Below are 21,237 nucleotides of genomic sequence, written 5' to 3'. Positions count from 1 at the left end.
CTTTGTCCGGTAAGCAGCTGTTCTTAGATATCAAGAGAGAGGCAGTTCCCTTCTCTTACGTTGTTCATAGAAAAGATGGCTGGACGTAAAAATAAGAGATACTCGATATCCCAAATGGGGAACACATCAGAAGCAAGGAGGGAAAGCTGAAAACGCCTTTTTGAGCCCAATATTAAAGCAGCCCTACCTCGCATTGGTTCTTGAGAGAGACATTATGTCCGCCATAAATTAGAAGTCACCTTCAAATGTCCCTTAATCTTTTTGACCATTTAGGGCACCACATATGATCCGTTGACCATCTCCCTCTATTCCTCTGTTGTTGTTTTTTCCCAATAGGACAGTCGAAACTCATCATCTATCATTAACAGGCCAGTTCATTCGTTGATGTCTTTTTATCACTTCTTTCCACGGAACTGTTTCCTGCGGGAAGGTTTTTGCGATCCCTGTGGGTCTTGTGATATGGCTGATGTAGCCTACTGTCTTGCGTCTTTTGACAATAAATGATACACATTTTATTATTATTTTTTAAACAAAAATGCGAGGCTTCTTAGAAAAAAAAAAAGAATTAGGAACTAAAATGGGAATTCATTTTTTTCCTCAGCTCTCTTATAGTCCTTAGAGGAAGTTAATTATTGCTTTCTCTCACTCTCTCTTTTTCTCTGGCATTTTTTTGTTGTTGTTGTTTCGCTTTTTTTCACTTTCTAATAATCTCTTTTATTTCCGAAGAGATAAGCTCCAATCAATGTTACATCAATCACTTTGACTTAGCCTTACTTATAATGATAGGCCTACTTACATAGATCTAGACTAGATCTCGAGAGCTGGAAGTCTAGATCTAACCAATCTAGGGCTTTCGGGCCGGCTTATTTAAAATAATAGAATTGATTTGTATGCCTTATTATATTGAAGTTATTGAACTGTTATTGTTATACTCACTGAATATAAAAAATACCAAAATAATATACACAGTATACATATCTAGTATAGATCTAGACTAGAATATAGAGTCTAGTAGCCTCATTAGATTTAGATCTAGAATCTAGATATTATAATAATTTGACTGTCACTAGATCTATATTACTAGATCTAAATTATACTTTGGATGTATACTAAGTTAACTAAGTCTATACTAGATCTAGATCTATATATATAATATTATATACTATAATAAACAGTAACTATAGTATAGTATAGATTCTAGTATGTCTACTCTATCACTCTGTGTGACTATGAGTATGACACTATGAGTATGACTATAGCCGTATGACGCTATGAATATGAACTCTATGAATATCTTATTCACAGTCATAGATGAACTAGATCTAGATCTATATTCATTTTATTCTCTATTCATATTGATTGTCAAATAGAAGTAACAGTCTAAACTAAAGTCTAATGGCGGCTAATGTCTAGATCTAGAGACTAGTAGACTCTAGTAGAGTAGATCTAGTTCTGATCTATAGGCTATAACTATAAGTCATTGGTTAATATGCATGACTAAATGCATGACGCGTAGGACGTAATCATCTTCTTTTTTGAAGTAACGTCTGTATTATATAAGAAGAAGATAAGATAAGAATTTATATGTCTAGAGTTAATCTACATTTTTTTCTATTAGACACGGTCACTTAGAGTAAACTCTTAGTCTTAAACTAAAGTTAAAAGACTAATAACTTATAGAGTCTTTATCCATAAAATATAAGATCATAGCCTTAGCCTATAGAATCTACATCCTATATCTAGATATAAGATTCTAGTCTAATTACTTGTAATAGTAATATTAAGCCTAATGGCTTGTGGCTGTGGAAATGAACCAATTCTTGTACCAATCCACGGTACGTAAGATAGCCTGAAATTGATAATGATAAAAATACAAATAATATTATTTTTTATAAATATAAACTAGATTTCTACATAGATAATAATATCCAGATTTGAGATCTAAAATTACTAAATTCTAAGTTCATAAATTATTATAATGAATATAATGTAATAAATAATTTTATATTTATGTTATATTATTTATAGTAATTTATAACAAGCCTTATTATAATGTAACTAGGGGGTGATAAGGGAAGCTGGACTAATGCCAGATATTGGCCATTCTGATGGGCCTGCCAAAATGAGCAATTTTCAATGTCAAATTAATATTAGTGAACTACTCATGTGAATCTAAAAGTAAAAATGAAACCCTGACCTTGTCAAATCACAATTATCATTTAAACAGTTAAACATGTAAGGAAAAGGTTAAGAAAAAATGAGAGAGAAAGAGTAAAAATTGCTGGAATCCTCTGCCAAAAAATAAAGTAAAATTAATGATTTTCTCACTAGTTTGGCACAAACAATTTAGGAACATTGATGATTATCTTGATAACTTTCACAAAGGAACATTCACAACTCCATTTACTCCTGGAGATCATGCCATGTGAGGCGTTTATTAATTTATTCGAACCCTGCGACCATCAAAACAACACTCGACAGCGCATAACACACGAATAGGTAGCCATCAAGTGTTATTCTTTATCTTTTGACACCCAGCCCACCCCTGTGTGTTACTATGTTTTCTATACAGAAATAATCCAGCTCTATATGAGTATATGATACTAGATTCTAATATAGATCTAGTTCAAGTTCCAGATGTCTAGATCAGAATTTGGATGTAAAAATAAGGGATGCTCTATATCGCAATGCTTTCAGCGTTAGATTGATGCAAATTTCAAAAATATTAAATATAGATAATTAGAGTAACTTTAAATCGTTATTATATTTCTATGAATTATTGATCAGCTACATTAGATAAGATGAAAATTAACTTTAAATTTTTGTTTTCAGCTTTTCATGATGAAGAAACTGATGTTCTTGTCCAAATAGTAATTGAACATTTAAAAAGGAAATCAAAACATGCTGCCAAAAATGCTGATATTAAAGTGGATTACAAGCTTCGGTTAGTTGTCTTGTATTAAAGAATTTGTTTTTTATAACGTTTTATATGTTGTAATAAATTATCATTTTAAGTTATTTCAATATAAACTAATTGTGACTTTGTTTTTATGCTATTACATTTTTACATGCTCAGTATGCAATCTATTTCTATTTTTAACAAAAAAGAATGATTTGACATGAAAGTACTAGATGAAAAGCAAGATTTTGAAATGTCTCTGGAAAGATGGTTGCCTGGTCATGTGATATGAACTTCAGATGTCTGTCCAGATGATCCCAGGTTCAGATTCTATTTGCTTCCATACCTCCTGCCAACCTGCGGGAAGTATGGATTAGGACGTATATTTTCATTTCTGGAAGAGATGTCTGAAACTTATAAAACAAAATACAAAAGCAAGATTTGAATTTTTTTAGCTTATGTAATGTAGGCATAAGATTCAAAGAAGTGTAATAATTAATTGTAGATTATAACTAAATTATAGGTTTAATAGTAAATAATATAAAATTAATAAATGGATATAACTTAACAGAAAATAACTTTTATACATCTATCTATTTAGTTTATAATACTTTTAAAAAAGTTAATTGTTCATCTCTTTCTTTTATGACATTGTATTAAGTATTAGATGCTACGTTTGAGATTGCATAATTACATTTCATTTATAACATATTTTTGTATTATTTGTAAACTTTATTTTCTGACTCTGTAGGTATTCAAAAATTACAAACAAATATACTGTTGTTCACAATAAATTGTTTCAGTGAATTATTTCATGTTATCAAATTTAATGTTTGTAAAACATCAAAGTACTCTTAAACATTTTAATTTTAAATGGTGGCTGAATGGTAAATATAAATATTACATTTGATTCAAATTCTAGTAAGACATAATTAGTATGGACTTCATCAAACTCTTTTAACACTTTGAAAAGTTGTTTTCAGACATTTCTTTAGAAGTGAAGATCCATTGGTCCTTGGCCACAGGCAGGGTTTGAACCATGGACCTTTGAGATTATGATCCTGAACACATAGAACATGACCAGCAAACATTTTAGCAAAGCTGACTATTGTTTTGGCCAAAGTCGAAATTGACACTTGAATGTATTGTTAAGTCTCATACAGAATCTTGCTTTGGTTAATGCCATAATTAAGTAAACAAATATGTTGCATTAAACAATAATTACAATAGGACATTACATATTGGTTATTTGGTTAGAAATAAAAGAAGAAAAATGGCGAGCCAAGATGGCGGATGTTCTAGTACTAGATCTATTCATTATAGCAAAGATCAACTCCTCGGACTTCGTTCAAAGAGGAAGCCTCTTCCACCGTGTTATGCACATATAAATTGTTTCTACCCTTCCTCTATTAGTACAAGGAAAAGAGGGAAAAAAGGAGGACTACGGCAAAGACTGAGAAGAAGAGGGTTTCGCCCACCACTTCCTACGATTATTCTAGCTAACGTCCGCTCAATAAGAAATAAATTGGATGAGATATGTGCCCATGTACGCTACGACCACGTTTTTAGGGAAAGTTGTCTATTGGCTTTTACTGAGACATGGTTAGAGGAGGATGACAACGACAACCTGATTGCTATTGATGGTTTCTCTTGCGTGAGATCTGACAGAACGGCTGAGTCTAAGAAGAAGAAAGGTGGAGGGCTTTGTGTGTACATCAACCTCAAATACTGTACCAACTACACGGTTAAAAAGAGAATGTGCTGTCCGGATCTAGAACTACTGGCGCTTTCATTGAGACCTTTTTATTTGCCACGAGACTTTGGGGTTATTTACATTGTCCTGGTTTATGTTCCGCCTACAGCCAAAACGGAAGTTGCAGCTGCAATAATCGCTGACGTAGTGCATGAGTTTCAGACAAGTTCACCGGACGCACCAGTAGTTATACTGGGTGATTTTAATAAATGCACCTTGAAGGTTGACCTACCCACCTTCTATCAACACATTTCATGTCCGACAAGAGAAAACAGAACTCTGGACTTATGTTATTGTAACATCAAAGGAGCATTCACATCTCGTGAAAAGCCACCACTAGGATCATCGGACCACAAAACAATACAACTGCTGCCTACTTACCGTACAAAACTTAAAGAAGGAAAAATCATTCAAAAAAACGTACAAGAATGGACACAAGACAATATTCTCAAACTACAGGGATGTCTAGACTGCACTGACTGGAATTTGTTCAAAGAGACCACTTCAAATCTGGAAGAATGGGTCGACGCAGTGACAAATTACATCAAATTCTGTGAAAACATGTGTGTCAGTACTAAGAGCATCAAGATATACCCCAACAATAAACCATGGGTCACTGCAAAAATAAAACGGGAAATAATCAAAAAGAAAAGAGCATTTATGAGTGGCGATGGACAGACAAGGAAAATTGCTCAACGAAATCTCAACGTCGTTCTTGAGGAAGGGAGGAGAAACTACCGCACCAAGCTGGAAGACTCAATTAATACAAGTGACATGAGACAGACGTGGGGCATCATGAACAAAATGGCAGGAGCACAAGTCAAATTTAAAAATAATCTTGCTACAAGAGACGAAAAAACATTGGCCAACGAGTTAAATGATTTCTATTGTCGCTTCGACACGAAAGATTTTAATTATCTAAGACTCAAAGCCCTTGAGGATGTCAATGTTAACAACTGCTTAGAATTAGCGATTACTAAAGAGCAAGTTTGTAACATTTTCAAAAACGTCAACCCAATGAAAGCTGGTGGGCCTGATGGAATAAAAGGGCGAATCTTAAAAGAATGTGCTGAACAACTAGCTGAACCTTTCCAAGATATTTTTTCTACTTCATTACTAAACCATGAGATACCACCTGTGTGGAAGTCATCTATAATTGTACCTGTGCCAAAGGTTTCCAAACCGAAGGAAATGAATGACTATAGACCTGTTTCACTTACTTCCATTGTGTCTAAATGTTTAGAAAAATTGGTTAAAATGTTTCTTCTGAATGATCTTTGTAATAAGTTAGACCCTTTACAATTTGCTTACCAAAAGGGTAAAGGTGTAGACGATGCCATCCTAAATATTTTAAACTGTGTCTACAAACATCTGGACTTACCGAACACTTATGTAAGATTGCTCTTTATGGATTTCTCATCAGCTTTTAACACTATACAACTTCATTTACTCATTGAAAAGATGAAAGCGTTGCAGATTAGTCCATACATAATACTATGGGCTAATGAATTTTTGACCCAGAGAGCTCAGAGGGTTAGGGTAAACAATGTTATATCTAATGAACGCATAGTTAACACAGGGGCGCCCCAGGGGGCTGTAACATCGCCATTGTGGTTCATTTTGTACACCAATGATTTTCAATCCGATAGTTATTGTTGCTCCTTCACAAAATTCGCTGATGATGCGGCTCTTCTTGCCCTGCTCTCAGAGAGCTCAGACGTAAATGAGTATTTCAAAGAACTAGAACACATTGAGGAATACTGTAAAGATAATTTTTTATTATTAAATGTAAAAAAAACCAAAGAAATGATAATCGATTTTCGTAGGGACAAGAAGGGAAATGATATTGTATCTGTAGCTGGAGAGACTATTGAAATTGTGCAAACCTTTAAATACCTTGGTACTATCCTAGACAATAAACTAAATTTTACTGCAAATACTGATTATATCAGCAAAAAAGGGCAGCAAAGATTACGACTACTAAGAAAACTGTCCTCGTTTAATGTTAGCGAAAAGGCCTTGGCTATGTTTTATCACGCTCACATCTGCAATATTTTAAGTTTCAATATCACTGCCTGGTATGGCAATCTGAGCATTAAAAATAAAAATAAACTTAATAGAATCCTAAATGCTGCTGGCAAAATCATTGGCAAAAAACAAACCCCATTTGGGCAGTTGTTTGAGACAAACATCTATAAAAAAGCTAACAAGATCCTCAAAATAAAGAATCACCCTTTGTGTCAGGATTTTGTGATTTTACCATCACAAAAGAGATACAAGACACCGATAGCAAAGACAAACAGACACAAACACTCTTTTGTTCCCCTGGCAATCAAATCATTAAATAAGAACAATCTGGTATAAACTTTGTCACATGTAAATTATGAGTCTGCGTCTGGTGTGAATGTACACTTTGGTTTCTTATAGTTATAATGTTTTTTGTTTGGTGTAATGCACAAATTGTAAGACAAATTTCCTTACGGATAATAAAGATTATTATTATTATTATTATTATTATTATATATTGTACAATTTTTAAAAATATCCAAATAGTGAATATTTCAACCCTTTTAAGTATACATTATTTAATATAAATGTTTTTTTTAAACAGAGGGTTCCTGTTGACTGCAGATGTTCAGCTTCCAAACAAACAGATAAAAAAATACAGATTAGCATACACAGAGAAACTACCTGAGATCGACACAGAGAAGTGTTATCATAAGGTATGTTAATGAACACATTGTCATGCAACAAAAGTTAGTGAAATGACTGTGACATAAGTAAACACACGTCATTGACAAGTTAATACTGGTTGAAATGTGGCTAAGTAATTAGAGCTATTGGCTATTAAATTGAGCATGAAATTGTAGAAACCTGAATTTTTACTACTGGTACTGCTCTTGAGACATTGCAGGGTTCGATATTTACTAAATTAATTGGACTAGTTAAGACATTTAGTCATTTTGGTGGCTACATAACACACTGGTTTACATCAGCTCTAAAAACAATTGAGCTTTAATTCCTACTGCGGTGTGGTGGCTTAGTGGTAAAGTGCTTGGCTTCCAAACCGGGGGTCCCAGGTTTGAATCCTGTGAAGACTGGGATTTTTACTTTTGGGATCTGTGGGTGCCTCTAATTCCATCCATCTCTAATAGGTACCTGACATTAGTTGGGTTAAAGGAAAGGTGGTTTGTCGTTGTACTGGCCACATGACACCCTCGTTAACCATAAGCCACAGAAACAAGTGTCCTTTTTTTTTCCTACTGTCTTCCTGCTACATTTAAGAACAATTTTTTTTTCTCTATACAGATCAAAGATGGAGCCATTAAAATGTTTATTAGGAAAAAAGGTCAAGCGGAAGATTGGGACAAATTCATACGAGAAACAAAAGTGAGAGCACTAGCTGACAGTAATGACGAAGGCTCTCATTAAATTATTCCTCGCACTTGACATTCAAGCCACACCCAAAGATAAACCAAATTTCACTAGTTAAAAATTATGATTTTTCTTAAGCATAAACTGCCTATTATGTACATTATAAAATTAAGAGTCTTAAAAATTCATAGAGATGTTATTGAAAAACATAAAAAAGCTATCCCTTTTTCTAAGTTAATTGATACATTTATTTAATTTATTTTACAGAATAATTTGCATAAAACTGAACTACTTTGGACCATGTTGTTATCCACTTTAAGTTTTATTCATACTCTTGAAGCTAGTCATAGAACCAAATATTTATTAGATTTTCATTTTTTAAGATAAATTTGACCTTTGATTTGATTATTTTGTTTTATTTTTGCATATAAATGTAAAAAAAAATACAGCAATAACTGTTCATGAAGTTTTGTCCTTATGCTGCTAAAAAATGCATTTTATAAATTATTGACTTACTACTTCATTACTTTGCTTACACATTTGGCTCTAAACTGAGAAGAAGAAGAAAGGTTCATCGGCATGTGTGTTTGATGTTGGTGTGTACTGTAGAGATTACAGGGCATAGAGTCTAGTTTTAATTTCTTCATCCAAAATGTAAAAAAAAAAATATGGGAACCCCTTTTAGACTCTGCAATCAATGGGTGCAGATAATGTATCTGTGGCCAACTATTAAGGAGGGTGCCATGTGGCCAGCACAACGACCAACCGTCATTACTTCAAGTTGGGTACTTATTATAGAAGTTTAAAATCCCAGACATAATGGAGATTTAAACTTGTACTACTCAGCCTTCACACTCGATCCTATGTGACCATGTTATTAGAATAATAAATTTGGTTTTGTAAAATTTGTTATCTTTATAAAAAATTTTGTATTCTACCATTGTAAAATATGAAAGATATAGACATTTTATAAAAAATTTGGGTTACTAAGTCAGATGAAAGAAATATTTCTTAATGTATCAAAATTTAGTCGCAAACATGAAAATGATTTTTAAATCCTGAAATTAGGTGTTTCTTATTCATAATCAACAATCTTGAAAAGAATTTTTAGAAAATGGATATTTTGATAGTTTAACAATTCTACACTATACAAATTTTTGTTTACTTTATTTTTACATCTTTTAGAATTGGTTGTCTACCTTCTCTTTCCATTCATACATTTTGTTCTATTCATTTGATGGAAAAAAAAATATTTAGAAAATAGTTAGTGTAGTATAATGATTTTCTATTGTTTAATATGATATAAACTATTTTGTTTTTGTTGTTACTAAAAATTCACATTTTTAAATATTTTTTTTTTGTTATTACCAATTCACATTTTTAAATAGTTTTTTTGTTTATAGCTTATCAATCTCAATTTTTTTTATAAATTATGTATAGTATGCCCTTTGATGTTTTCTTTTTGAAATGTGTTCTTTTTACTTTACTTTTCATGTTCACATAAAAAAGTGCTCGAGATAAACAATAGTTGTTCTACAACAAACAAAAATACACGTATTATGTTGAGTTTATTTTTTTAAATTCATAAACAAATTTATGCAATATCTTGCTGGTCATGTTTTGTCAACATGATTGTATGGCTTTGAGTCCTGCCCGACTTTTTGGTAACTTTACAAATTTACATTGTTTTATAATTTTATTTCTTGGTAATTTTATTTTTTTGCTTCACATTTTTATGAACTATTTTAAGAATTTAGTCATTATTTTGAGGCAAGCTTTATCTAATAAAAAAATCTAGAACTTCTAAAAACTTGATATTTTCATGGCTTCTTGTTGATTGCTAAATGCTAAGTAGTTATTTTATTGTATAGAAACATTGGCTATAAATGTTAGAAAAAAAAATGGTTATGTATGCATAAAATCAATCTGATATTTGTAAATATGTGACATTCAAAGGAAACTTGTAAGAACAAAGGTTTTTCCTGTAAATGCTAAGTACATTTACATTTTAGAAATATTTGAAGACATTTGTAATCTAACTCAAGAGCTAATGTTAAGCTCTCATAATGCTAGTTCTACTACTTCTTTCTTTGAAACAAAAAAGGAAGCGATTTTTTTTTTAAAGTTTCATGAAGTCTTCTAGGAGAACCGCTAGACAAATATGGCAGTATCAACAATTGATTTATATATAAATGCATTTTATCCAAAGATAAATGTCTGCTTAAGACAGTGATATGGAAAAAGAAAGATCATTGAAATCACTCTTGAAGTGGCAGACACATCTTCTACTAAACTTGTTTCATTATGCAAGAACAGAAAAAAAATCATACCTTATTACATTCTGCATTGTACTAATTTATGAAATATGATGAAATGAAATACATGTATATACATGTAAGTAAAAGCTGAAAACATCATTATTGATATAATATAATATTTACATAACAGAACTAAAACTGCACATATTTCCAATTTCTCACTTCAAATCCATTTTCTATATAACATAAAGATACAAAACTAAAAAATACACAAACTTATAAATTAACTCCCCCCCACACACATACAGTTTTTTTAATAAAGAAAGCCAATAGGCCTACTTTAGTACAAAAGTCCTGTTTGTTCTCTTTGTAACATCAAACTGCTTCGTAGATCACAGTGTATATAAATATGACCAATGAAATTGGTCAGCAGTCCACTCTTTTAGAGTTTAGTCTCTGTGATTTTGATAAATTGGTTGATACCCATCCTCGACTTGCAGATTCCCTTGACTAGAAACGTTGGCCTTCCCTTATCATCTTTTGAGAACCTTTGATCATCAATTAATAGTGTCTGTATATTCAACAAAACATTGCCAACAAATTCTTTGGTTCTCTTGTTTTTGTAAGTCACTATTACCTGGGGACACATGACAAAATTGTTGCAATGCGATTTTAAGTTTTCTTATGTAGGTGTAGAGTATACCCTTAATTTCAATAAATTTCTCTTTTAACATAAGGCTTATTTTGGTGATACAAATACTAGGTCCATAACAGCATATAAAATAGTTATCACAGTAACTTGGAGGGGGTGAAGTGGTTGACTTGTGAAGCTGGGTTCCTGGATTTGAATCTAGGGATTTTTAGGACACCACTGAGTCAACTATACTCTAAATGGTACCTGCCTTTTGTTGGGTAAAGTAAAGGCAGCATATAAAATAGTTATCACAGTAACTTGGAGGGGGTGAAGTGGTTAACTTGTGAAGCTGGGTTCCTTGATTCGAATCTCGGGATTTTTAAGGCATAGGCACCTGACTTTTGTTGGGTAAAGTAAAGGCAGTTGGTCGTTGTGCTGTCCACATGACACCCTGCTCATTAACTGTTGGCCAAAGAAACATGACCTTAACATCATCTGCCCTATAGATCTCAAGGTCTGAAAGGGGAACTTTAGTTCCGGCTGAGTAAATCCATTATTAATTAGATTTAGGCTTATTATGGTTAAAATGAGAGGTTCACGCATAGTTTCGTTTAAATGAATGCATTCTTTTTTATTTTATAAATTTAAGTCGGTTCCTTCAAAAAAAAAAAAGATAATTATGTCTATGTGTGAGACACAAATCTAAAGTCACATTTCTTATTCCATATGCTAGTACAAATTCGTACAAGTGCTCCTTCTTCCCTAGTGCTGTTATAAAGATTACCTGAATTAGCCAGAGACTTAGCAGAGATTAAGTCACTGATGAACATGCATGGCTAGCTAGACACATGAAATGCGTAGGACGTAACTATCATCTCTTTCGATGTCATGTCTGTAAATTATAAGATAACTGGTGTATGTTAATTTGAGACGTAAACTCTGCTAAGTCATTGGTTCTTCCAGGCTGCTTCAAGAAGACTACATTTCCAATGCGTACATCATACAGAAAGACTTTATCAGATATTTAGATAGCTACATGACAAGAACTTACTGTCCCTTCAAATGTTGTCAACATTTCAAATTCACCATCATAATTGTCTTCATAAATGAGAAGCTCTGCCGTGGTCTGTGTTCCGGAAGGGACAGATATCTCACTATCAACTCCCCAGGTCAATGTTTGCTCAGCCTTGCGGGAGAGACCTACATATTGAAAATAAAGTTCAATCTTCTTTTCAAACTCTAATAATTTCTTATATTTCGACTGTGTAACCAAACAAAAATATTTGCATTAAACTAGAAATAAAAATATTATTTATTCGAGTTAAAATATTACTGATTACTAATTTTCCATTCGCTTTTTAAACTTGTTTTTGAATATTGCGTGTTAATAAACGGTTAGGTCGTTTTGGTCCAATCTCTGGCAATGTGGACCTGTAGGAGGAATGGGTATCCGGGAGAAGGCTACCGTGCTGCAATTAGTCGCTCACCAAAACAGCTCTGCTCGAGGCGGGATTCAAACTCGAGCCCCCTTTAAAAGTAGTCAAGCGGTTCGGCAATCAGCCACTCATTACTTCCAAAGTAAAGAATTTCGAAGAAATACATTCAATGAGATGTTTACTTTCATATTTCTTAGAACATTAAAATCTGGATGGTTCTTTACTTGCCGATAAAACTAATTAAGTAGTAAAAGTTCAAACATGACAGAAGAAAAAATCTACTCAGTTTTAAACTCCTATGTAATAAAAAAAAACACTACCATCTAAGCTATCATCAATAATTACTCAACTAGAAATGCCTTCGTAACTTGTTTTATGTAGATATTTTTTTTACATGGTAAAGCGCTTAGCTTCCAAACCAAAGTGCCGGGCTCAAATCCAGTTGAAGATTGGGATTTTTAATTTCGAGTGCCTCTTGAGTCCACCCAGCTCTAATGGGCACCTGATCTTAGTTGATGAAAAGTAAAGGCGGATGGTCATTGTAATGGCCCCATGACACCTTCGTTAACCATGAGCCATAGAAACAGATGACGTTTACATCTATCTGCCCTATTGACCGCATAGTTTGAAAGCGAAACTAACATATTTTGGAAGTTCTTTCAGATTAAACCGTTCAGTAAACCCAGTCACCCGGGAGTTAAAAGCACACGACAGAGCATCATGGCGTCGCACTGTGAAATCTGGCGCACAAATTGCTGAGGAAAAGAGAACAACGCTGGCAGAAGAAAAGCGCCAGAGAAAAAAAAAAGCAAGGCCAATGACACTAGCTCCATCTGAAATAGCCTGCCCAGCCGAAGATTCCTGGCTCACATAGGTCTCACCAGCCACATGAGGAGGCATAAAACCCCAGTGCAAAGCCCTCAGCCCCCTGGATAACAAAAGTGGTTATCATCGAACCACGATGGACGAACTATAATAGCATCCCAGACTAAAATCTAAATTCTTATTGGTCACCTTTCAAAGTATTTCAAATTAACCAGCAGAATAGAAATTGCAGATCTCTTTGAAAATAACCCCAGCCCCACCCCTCCAAAAAAGTACAGAGAGGATTTTGTGTAAAATATAAAGACTAGATTTAGAAATCGATATTTAGTCTTGTATTTGAAATATTCAACAATGATTTTGACTTTCGACATATTTAGGAAAATATGATTCAATTAAGACAAAGTTCTAACAGTCATTAAATTAGTGGATGGTTGGAAGACTTATCCAGATGCAGTCTTTTATGCATCATGCCACTAGAATATCTGATAAAGCTGGCCTCTCCACCAACCGACAAAACTTTCAACGCTTTCATCCCCTTCCCCCTTGGTGTCGCCCAACGACCCCAGACGTACGATTTAAACTAGTAGACCCTAATGCCACTAAGCTAAGTCGTTCATCTAACGGCCTTCAAATTCTGGCACATTAATGCCTTCAAGCCCAGTACTATTTTTGCATATACTGATGGGTCGGCATTGATGGATTCTGGAAGAACAGGCTATGAAGCCTACAATCGATTTTCTTGGCTCTTACTCAGTAAAAATCTTTGGACCATGTGATAGTGTTTGCAATTTTGATGCGGAGACCATGGCAGTCTGTGAAGCCTTAAAGGTCATTGACTCTCAACTCGGCGAGGGGCATTTGAGGGCAACACAGATTGTTGTGGTCACTGACTCAAAATCTGTTTTACAGGCTTTGCCAAGCCCTGGACCATGCCCCAATATTGACACTTTCATCATGGCCTCACACAACATAAAGCAGCGCTATGGCACCAAGGGCATCAAGTCACATAGGTGTGACTGGCAACACTATTGCAGACTCCTTGGCCCACCAGGGAGGGCAAATTCCACCAACTGAACAAGTTGTAAGTTTTAATCATGCCCTGGCTATAATTAAAAAACTAGAAATGGAAAAATGGTTTGAGTATTGGGACTAGTCCCAAAAAGCCTGTGGAGTCTGGGAGCGCATGAGGCGCCCTGACCGCACTTCACCCTGGTGGAGGCTGTCCAGGCCTGAGTAAGCTATTATAGCACAGTGCAAGCCACTGTCCTGTTGGCTCATATTTCTCACGGCTATGGCCAAATTTCGATTCACGGTGCCCCGCTGCGGAAACCATGCCTCATATTCTGTTTGACTGCAACAGACTTGCTGATCTCCGCCTCGACAGGTCTGGGAAACCAAAAATTCTTGACCTGTATGGTGACGTGTACAGCAGGGTTGATGTCCAGGCCTTTTGCAAGAGAGGATTTAAGCCTCTCAAGACCTCAAATGGAGTTTGATGATGATGATGATGAACAGTCATTAAAAATCAAGGGAAAAAAATACAAACAAAATCACACAATCACTGACATATCTCTCAATTCTGCAAGTTTTATTTCTTTTTTCCTTGTAACAAAATAATTAATTACATCTAATAAATTAACTAATTGGTTATTTTTTTTTATTGATTCGTGTATAATTTTCAAAAATTAATATTTGTCCCAAGTTTCAATTTGATCTGAGAATGGGATTTGGGAGAAATATCGTGTTTAAGATTTGTACCAGACAAACAGACGTAGTGAATTCATACATGATTTGTAAAAAAAAAAACATCTCTTAAAGAAGAAGATATTACTCTTTCAGCAGTCAAGTCAATGTTTACTTATTATTTACCTGTCTGGTTGCTTAACTCAGATTTAAATCCTATGTCCAGGTCAATCGGCTTGATCACAGGTGAGAGGCCTAGCTTGACTTCAGTCCCAAACGTGTAAGTCTTGGTTAAGTTCATCTCGCAGCTGGAGGTGGTGGACCTTTCCGTCTTGAGGTCATATGTCTTCACGGTGGGCGTGTCATTCACGTAGGTCGTGGCAAACAAAAGCCTGGATGTAGGCTTGGGAGGCTCTCCTTGGTTCACATATCTGACGTCACCTGGATGGAATGTTATTATTGTGGCTGTTATATGTTATGACATGATTAGGAATTAGTTATTTGTTTCGGGAATAAGGGGAAAGTTTTACTTAGCGACGATGACGTAAGGTTGGTTAAAAAACAAGAACGCTCTAAGTGACGCTAAAAAGAAGACGCTTCGTGAGAGCAGTAGAATAGATATACGGATTTACGGACATAGCTGACATCGGACGATTCCCTTCTTGATGATTAAATATATTTGTAGAACAACATCAGCGTCGACTACATATTTTGATTGTTTCGGCCTTTCGCCGGTGTTACTGAAGTAGTTTGAGTTCAGTATTACTTCCAGTCAGACGTAGATCTACACTAGTTATATTTCATAGAATTAACACCGAGCGGAAGCCTTAACAATAATATTAAAATACAATAATATAGTCCTTGAGATCAAAGATGAACTCTTTGACTCCGTAATTATTCCTTATGATCCGACGGAGTTAGTCATTTTCTTCATTTATCGTTCTCATCCCTGTTATTATTAAACATCTACTACTTGGTCATCAGAAAATATTTTATTTTGGTATAGAACTGAATGGGAATGCATGCTCTTTTTATATAACACAAATTAATGTTTATAAAAAAAAAATAATGGGGTCAAATTAACGATAATATCGTCAAATAGGAGGGAAAGAGTTAAGGAAAAGTTTGGCAGTTCCCGAAATATAAAGCATTAGTAATTTTTGTTACACTTTTTGCTTGTTTAAGCTATGCGGTTGATGACTATTCTTTACTGTAAAGTAATATATCTGGCTGCCTGGCCGTGAGATATGAGCTCTAAACAATGGATCGGTGGTCCTGCGTTCCAACCCAGCCCGCCTTCATCGTCCGATGTCCTGCAAGAGATTTGGGCTAGGATGTAATTATCTTTAAATGTGAACGAAACAAGTGAAACATTTGACAAACATTACATTCCACATCAGAGGGTAACTGGTCAAGCGAAGACTCTTCTTTCCCGTTGAACAAAATCTTTTTTGGTAATAAAAAAAATATTACATTTAAATTCCTTAAATATTTTTTCAAGTCAAGATTACTAAGCGAGCTTTTCCCTTTGTATCAATGCACTATTTAATGGGGCATAACCCCAAATTTTAAACCAATAACACAACTGTTTCTCTTAGGATGGGGCAATAAACACTTTTGTATTGGGCATTTTCAGGTTACTCTCCAATGTCAAAGACGCTAGATTCAACAAAGACTTAGTATTATCATTAAGTTTTCACTTTTTCAGGAGGAGTAGTTTTTTTTTTCTCAATTTGACTGCTAGTCAAACACAATTTGTAAAATCGATAACATTTAGAAATTCTGGAGGATATAAGACTAAAAAGTAAAGTAGCAATAATACATAACACACTGAACCATAACTTGTAAATATAACGGTACTATGTAATTAAATACTTCGAAATACCCCCCCCCCCCCCAAAAAAAAAAAATCCACTCTCTCTATTAAAAAAAATGCAAAGAACCCTTTTTAGACCTTACGAAATAATAGCAGATGATGAAAATTTTTTCCTTATCTGTGGCCCATGGATTATGGCCAGCATAACAATCAACCACATTTATCTTATCTTATATAATACAGATGTTACTTAAAAAAAGAACATGATTACGTCCTGCGCGTCATGCATATTAACGAATGACCTAAATTCTGCCAAGTCACTGGTTTTCTTGGCTGGCTCAGGCAACCCATTCAATGCTCTAATAGCACTAGGGAAGAAGGAGCATTGGTACAAATTTACTTTTTCAACTACACTTGTAAGGTAGCCTACCCATTAAAGTTGGGTGGACTCAGGGGCGCCTTAAAAATCCCAAAGTTTAAAATACCAAATTTTTACTGGGATTTGAAGCTTGGACATCTCGGTTCGGAAGCCAAGCAACTTACTGCTCAGCATCCACGCCCACTTACCATAGGGCAGCCGGAGAGTCGAATTTTAAGTACACACATGGGCGATCATTCGGTAAGATCGTTTGATTAAAAACAAACATTCCAAAATGATGAAAGTAATTATTATAAGATTTAGATCCGATGTGAATATAAGAAACATATATTTAAGAAAAAAAAAAAACAAGTTTATGTCCTTTTTTTTTCTTTAATTTCTGACAGTCATAAAACTCTCTCAAATTGTCGTACCTTAGTCCACAGAGATCATCTGTGGCGATAGTGGCATCTACTCACAGGATATGACCTAATTTCACTTACTCACCGTAGTTAAATCTGACCTCGTGCCAATGAATAACTGGGTTTTTAAGGTCTGACACTTTCTTGCGCTTGCTGTCCAGCGCCAGGACAGCCTTTTCTTTCACGATCTTTTCCAAGTCTACAAGCTGGAGACCGAGCTTCTCATCCTCTTCCCTGGAGGTCACTGTGGTCCATCCCCGACGTGGCAGGCAGCAAAACATCTGAAAGTTTAATGACCAATCAGAGGCATAGTGAGCAAAACGTGCGCCCGGGGCAAGGTACTTTATTGGCGGCGCCCCCCCCCCCCAATTGACCATGAACATCATATAGAAATATAGGCATGTAAATAAAAAGTACTTAATAATAATATAATACATGAATACATTTTCCATGAATATCATCTAGAAATATAGGCGTGTAAATAAATGTACTTAATAATAATATGATACAAATAGCCTCAGAATTTATTACCTAACTAAAATATCTACAATAATTTTTTGGCGCCTCTCTGCGTGTGGCACCCTACTGATGGTGGCGCCCCATAGGTGCGTACTTCGCCCGATTCCGGCCAAATTTTGATGCCCGTTGCCGACACTGTGGGGAATCAGAAGAGACGGTGGCGCACGTTTTGCAAGAGTGTCCGCAGCTTCACGAGCTGCGGGAAGACGTATCATAGGTTCACTATGTTTGTACGGAAACTATGAGGCACTACGCCAAACAGCAGAGTTCCTTACCAGGGCACTACGGGAGACCTTGTCACCAATTGGAGTTCATCTCAGGTTCCATGGGTAGTTATAACAACGTCCGAAAATTTAAATAAGGGCCATGCACATATTGTATATCCAGACACTTTAAGAATACATTTTCTTCAAGACAGAATGTGTATAAAAATCTTAACATTAGAGGGAATATCTAGAGCAGCGGTTCTCAACCTTTTAAGCTCGGCGACCCCCTTTTTACAATCTCACTCTTCAGCGACCCCCATCCACAAAACAATAGAAGAATAGACAAAAACAATCCATATTTTCGATGGTCTTAGGCGACCCCTGGCAAATTGTCAATGGACCCCTAAGGGGGTCGCGATCCACAGGTTGAGAACCCCTGATCTAGAGTAAAGATTTAAGTTATTAAATAGAATGAACAGTACCAATGAGACTATGAAGGCCTAATGTTATTGTACCGTACAAGCGAAGGGTCTTTCTATGTTAGTTCAATATTTAAAAACATGTTAATACTTCAGTAATCTTTCAAACCAGTTATAGCCATTTTAATCTGTCATAACAAAATTTACATTCTAAATGAAAAGGATGGAATAGAGAATCTTTGCATTAAAACAGTATGGAGGTCCTTGTTTTCTTCAGACATAAAACAAGTTAAAAGTTATTACATAAAGATGTATTTTGCCATAACTAAAAACATATATACACACACAAATACGCATAAAGTGAGTGAGTGAATTTTTTACAGTCTTATGTAGATTTATTTGTAACAAGTTCTTAACTTCCTGAGTCTCTATAGGATCCCCTGTGTTGGTTCCTTCAAGAAAACAATCATTTAACGATGATCACTCTATAAATTACCTACCACTGAAGTTTATTACAAGGAAATTCACCAAGATTAAAACCTTTGGTAAGATTATTTAATTTCGTGTCGCGGGTTGGTCAGAATCAACTATGAAACCAACGACAAAGGAAAAGTTAAAATCCCTCCCAACCATGTATAGATTAAAATCTATATTTGCATAAACATATCTTGTATTTTCAAGTAATCTCTTAGGCTTATTATATGAACAAACAAATTACATTGCATAAACTCAGCGCTGAAAAAATAAAAGACGGTTGACTGCTGGAGTTACTTCGTAGACTGTCGTAGACTTAGGGAAATGCTAAAAGAATTTTAATTATTTTTCTGAGAAATGGTGTGTCCTTGTTATCCTAATCTCACCCTCACATTAACAGATTAGGGGTGGACTTCTTCACACAGAAGTTCAAATGTCAAGATTCATAGATCACTACACAAATTTTCTGCTTCTTTTTCCTGGAAATTTAGCTAAGAAAATATTCTAACTTTAAAATGTTGCATAGAGAACAGAAGACGGAAAAAAAAAATTGCAATATGGCGTCGGGTCGATATTTCGTCGCTTTACTATTATATGCATATTGTATTAGCTATTAGCATTAATAATATGTTATAGTCATTTATTAAATAAAATATTTGATAATTGTAGATTGATAGTTATAGCTTATTTTTTTTTTTTTTTTTTTTTTTCTTATTCTAAATTTTTAAGATTTACACTAACCTGTGAGGTAAACACCATAGATAAGAAGAAACTTTCTTAAAATAACACATTTATAACTTGCGCTATTAAATCTTATACATTTACAAAATTATTTTTTCTTCTTAAACACAATATTTTTTTTTGTATTATATTGTCCACACATTATAATGAAGTATTTCCCAGTCCTCATTTACTGCATTGATAGCTCAATGCTGGGCGCTGTGCTGTGCCACTGTGCGATTTTAGCTGCCGACTGTGTACTCACGTTCACATAATTTATGATAATGAGGTGAATACTTTTTTAAACTATTGTAAATAAAGATAAACAACTTTGACCTTTTCAATTTTAACTTTGACTATCTAGAAAGGCAAAGTTAATGTTGTTATATAAAAGTTGTGAAAGGTCTTTATTTAGTTTTACCTTTAATTCTTTCAGTCTCTGAGTCGTTCTCTTTGTTTTAACTCAGCTGATGAGCTCAGCCATCATGAAAACAAAGAAACACTATCAGAACTCAACAGGGACTGAAAATATATGGCTAGCACACGAAATCTAAATAATGAGGGGGAAATGTCAAATTGTTTCAGAAATTTTTCCGCAAAGACGCTTCACAAGAAAACAACAGTAATTTACTTACCTTGTAAAAGAAATATATTTTTTTGAAAAACAAAACTTATATTAGTGAATAAATACACACATTTTATTTAGAGATCAGCTCACTCCAGAGTGGGCAGACGTTACACGTTCGACAAGCAGGTCGGCAGACTATTGGATCAAAAATGGTGACGTCATTGTGTTATTGGAAAGCTTGTGATAAATAGTTTGAATTAAAAGAAAAACACACGTTTTATGAGCTTAATAAATAAAATAAAAATCATTCTTTAAGGGGCCTATTCAAATTTAAATAATGTAGACCTTTCGACAATTTTTTTTTCTTCTTTAATGTTATCAGATCAAACGATAATTTAATAATGTCCGGATTAAAAAAAAATATATTGACTTAATTGAAGGAAAAAAAAGGACATAAAAAAGTGTTTGAAAAATGGTTTATTCATTAAACTTATTGATATTTAGATGGCAAAAAATATATTATATTAAATAAATTCTTAACACCGATTGGTTGATAAAAAAAATGGCTAATATTTTTTTTATTGCAAAGACATAAAATAGTCTGCTCATTAGTGTTTAGTGTGTGCCAAACATTTATTTCTATTATTTTTTTTTTATTTTATTGTTTTACTTTTAATTTCATAAAAAAAAATTACTTTGCTACCATCTTTATTTATCAATATTAGTAGTATATAGGTCTGTAGTTTTAGCATCAGTGCGGAAAGTATAAAGATTTGAAGGATAGCATAAGGGCATTAGATGTAGGGCATGACATGGCTGCTTCATTCTTTATTTTGACTTTTCTTTTTGATTCAAAAATTTAAATTTGATTA

The 21,237-nt window shown here is 34.2% G+C and overlaps 2 protein-coding genes across 10 annotated transcripts; one reads left to right on the top strand and one right to left on the bottom strand.

Moving 5' to 3' along the window:
* Positions 1–637: 637 nt before the first annotated feature.
* LOC129926264 (uncharacterized) lies at positions 638–9,837 on the top strand. 4 transcript variants are annotated; one of them, XM_056029111.1, is made up of 5 exons: positions 638–888; positions 1,744–1,835; positions 2,833–2,944; positions 7,264–7,375; positions 7,962–9,837. In XM_056029111.1, exons 2-5 carry the CDS (start codon positions 1,790–1,792, stop codon positions 8,082–8,084), a joined length of 393 nt encoding a protein of 130 aa, XP_055885086.1. In that variant the 5' UTR covers positions 638–888; positions 1,744–1,789; the 3' UTR covers positions 8,085–9,837. The 4 variants fall into 4 exon arrangements, with proteins under 4 accessions (XP_055885086.1, XP_055885085.1, XP_055885087.1 ...); XM_056029110.1 differs by having other exon boundaries at positions 639–888; positions 1,619–1,835; XM_056029112.1 differs by having other exon boundaries at positions 726–744.
* LOC106068316 (uncharacterized) lies at positions 9,579–20,554 on the bottom strand. 6 transcript variants are annotated; one of them, XM_056029104.1, is made up of 6 exons: positions 20,433–20,554; positions 19,322–19,568; positions 17,545–17,740; positions 15,050–15,304; positions 11,971–12,119; positions 9,579–10,922 (listed from the first exon to the last, which is right to left on the bottom strand). In XM_056029104.1, exons 3-6 carry the CDS (start codon positions 17,738–17,740, stop codon positions 10,728–10,730), a joined length of 795 nt encoding a protein of 264 aa, XP_055885079.1. In that variant the 5' UTR covers positions 19,322–19,568; positions 20,433–20,554; the 3' UTR covers positions 9,579–10,727. The 6 variants fall into 6 exon arrangements, with proteins under 6 accessions (XP_055885079.1, XP_055885078.1, XP_055885081.1 ...); XM_056029103.1 differs by lacking the exon at positions 20,433–20,554 and adding an exon at positions 19,819–20,060; XM_056029106.1 differs by lacking the exon at positions 19,322–19,568 and having other exon boundaries at positions 20,493–20,549.
* Positions 20,555–21,237: the final 683 nt, after the last annotated feature.

This window comes from Biomphalaria glabrata, chromosome 5 (genome assembly GCF_947242115.1).
Source record: "Biomphalaria glabrata chromosome 5, xgBioGlab47.1, whole genome shotgun sequence".
Lineage (NCBI taxonomy): Eukaryota > Metazoa > Mollusca > Gastropoda > Planorbidae > Biomphalaria > Biomphalaria glabrata.
This window is presented reverse-complemented; position numbering and strand designations above follow the sequence as displayed.

What these genes read in the sequence shown, in the direction of transcription:
- LOC106068316 (XM_056029101.1), bottom strand. An exon ending in CGAGGTCAGATTTAACTACG is followed by an intron (nt 15,305 to 17,544) that starts GTGAGTAAGTGA and finishes CATTCCATCCAG; the next exon opens with GTGACGTCAGATATGTGAAC. An exon ending in TGACAACATTTGAAGGGACA is followed by an intron (nt 10,923 to 11,970) that starts GTAAGTTCTTGT and finishes ATGTGTCCCCAG; the next exon opens with GTAATAGTGACTTACAAAAA.
- LOC129926264 (XM_056029109.1), top strand. Translation starts at nt 2,359, where the DNA reads ATGATTATCTTGATAACTTTCACAAAGGAACATTCACAACTCCATTTA. An exon ending in ACTCCTGGAGATCATGCCAT is followed by an intron (nt 2,426 to 2,832) that starts GTGAGGCGTTTA and finishes TTTTGTTTTCAG; the next exon opens with CTTTTCATGATGAAGAAACT. An exon ending in AAAGTGGATTACAAGCTTCG is followed by an intron (nt 2,945 to 7,263) that starts GTTAGTTGTCTT and finishes TTTTTTAAACAG; the next exon opens with AGGGTTCCTGTTGACTGCAG.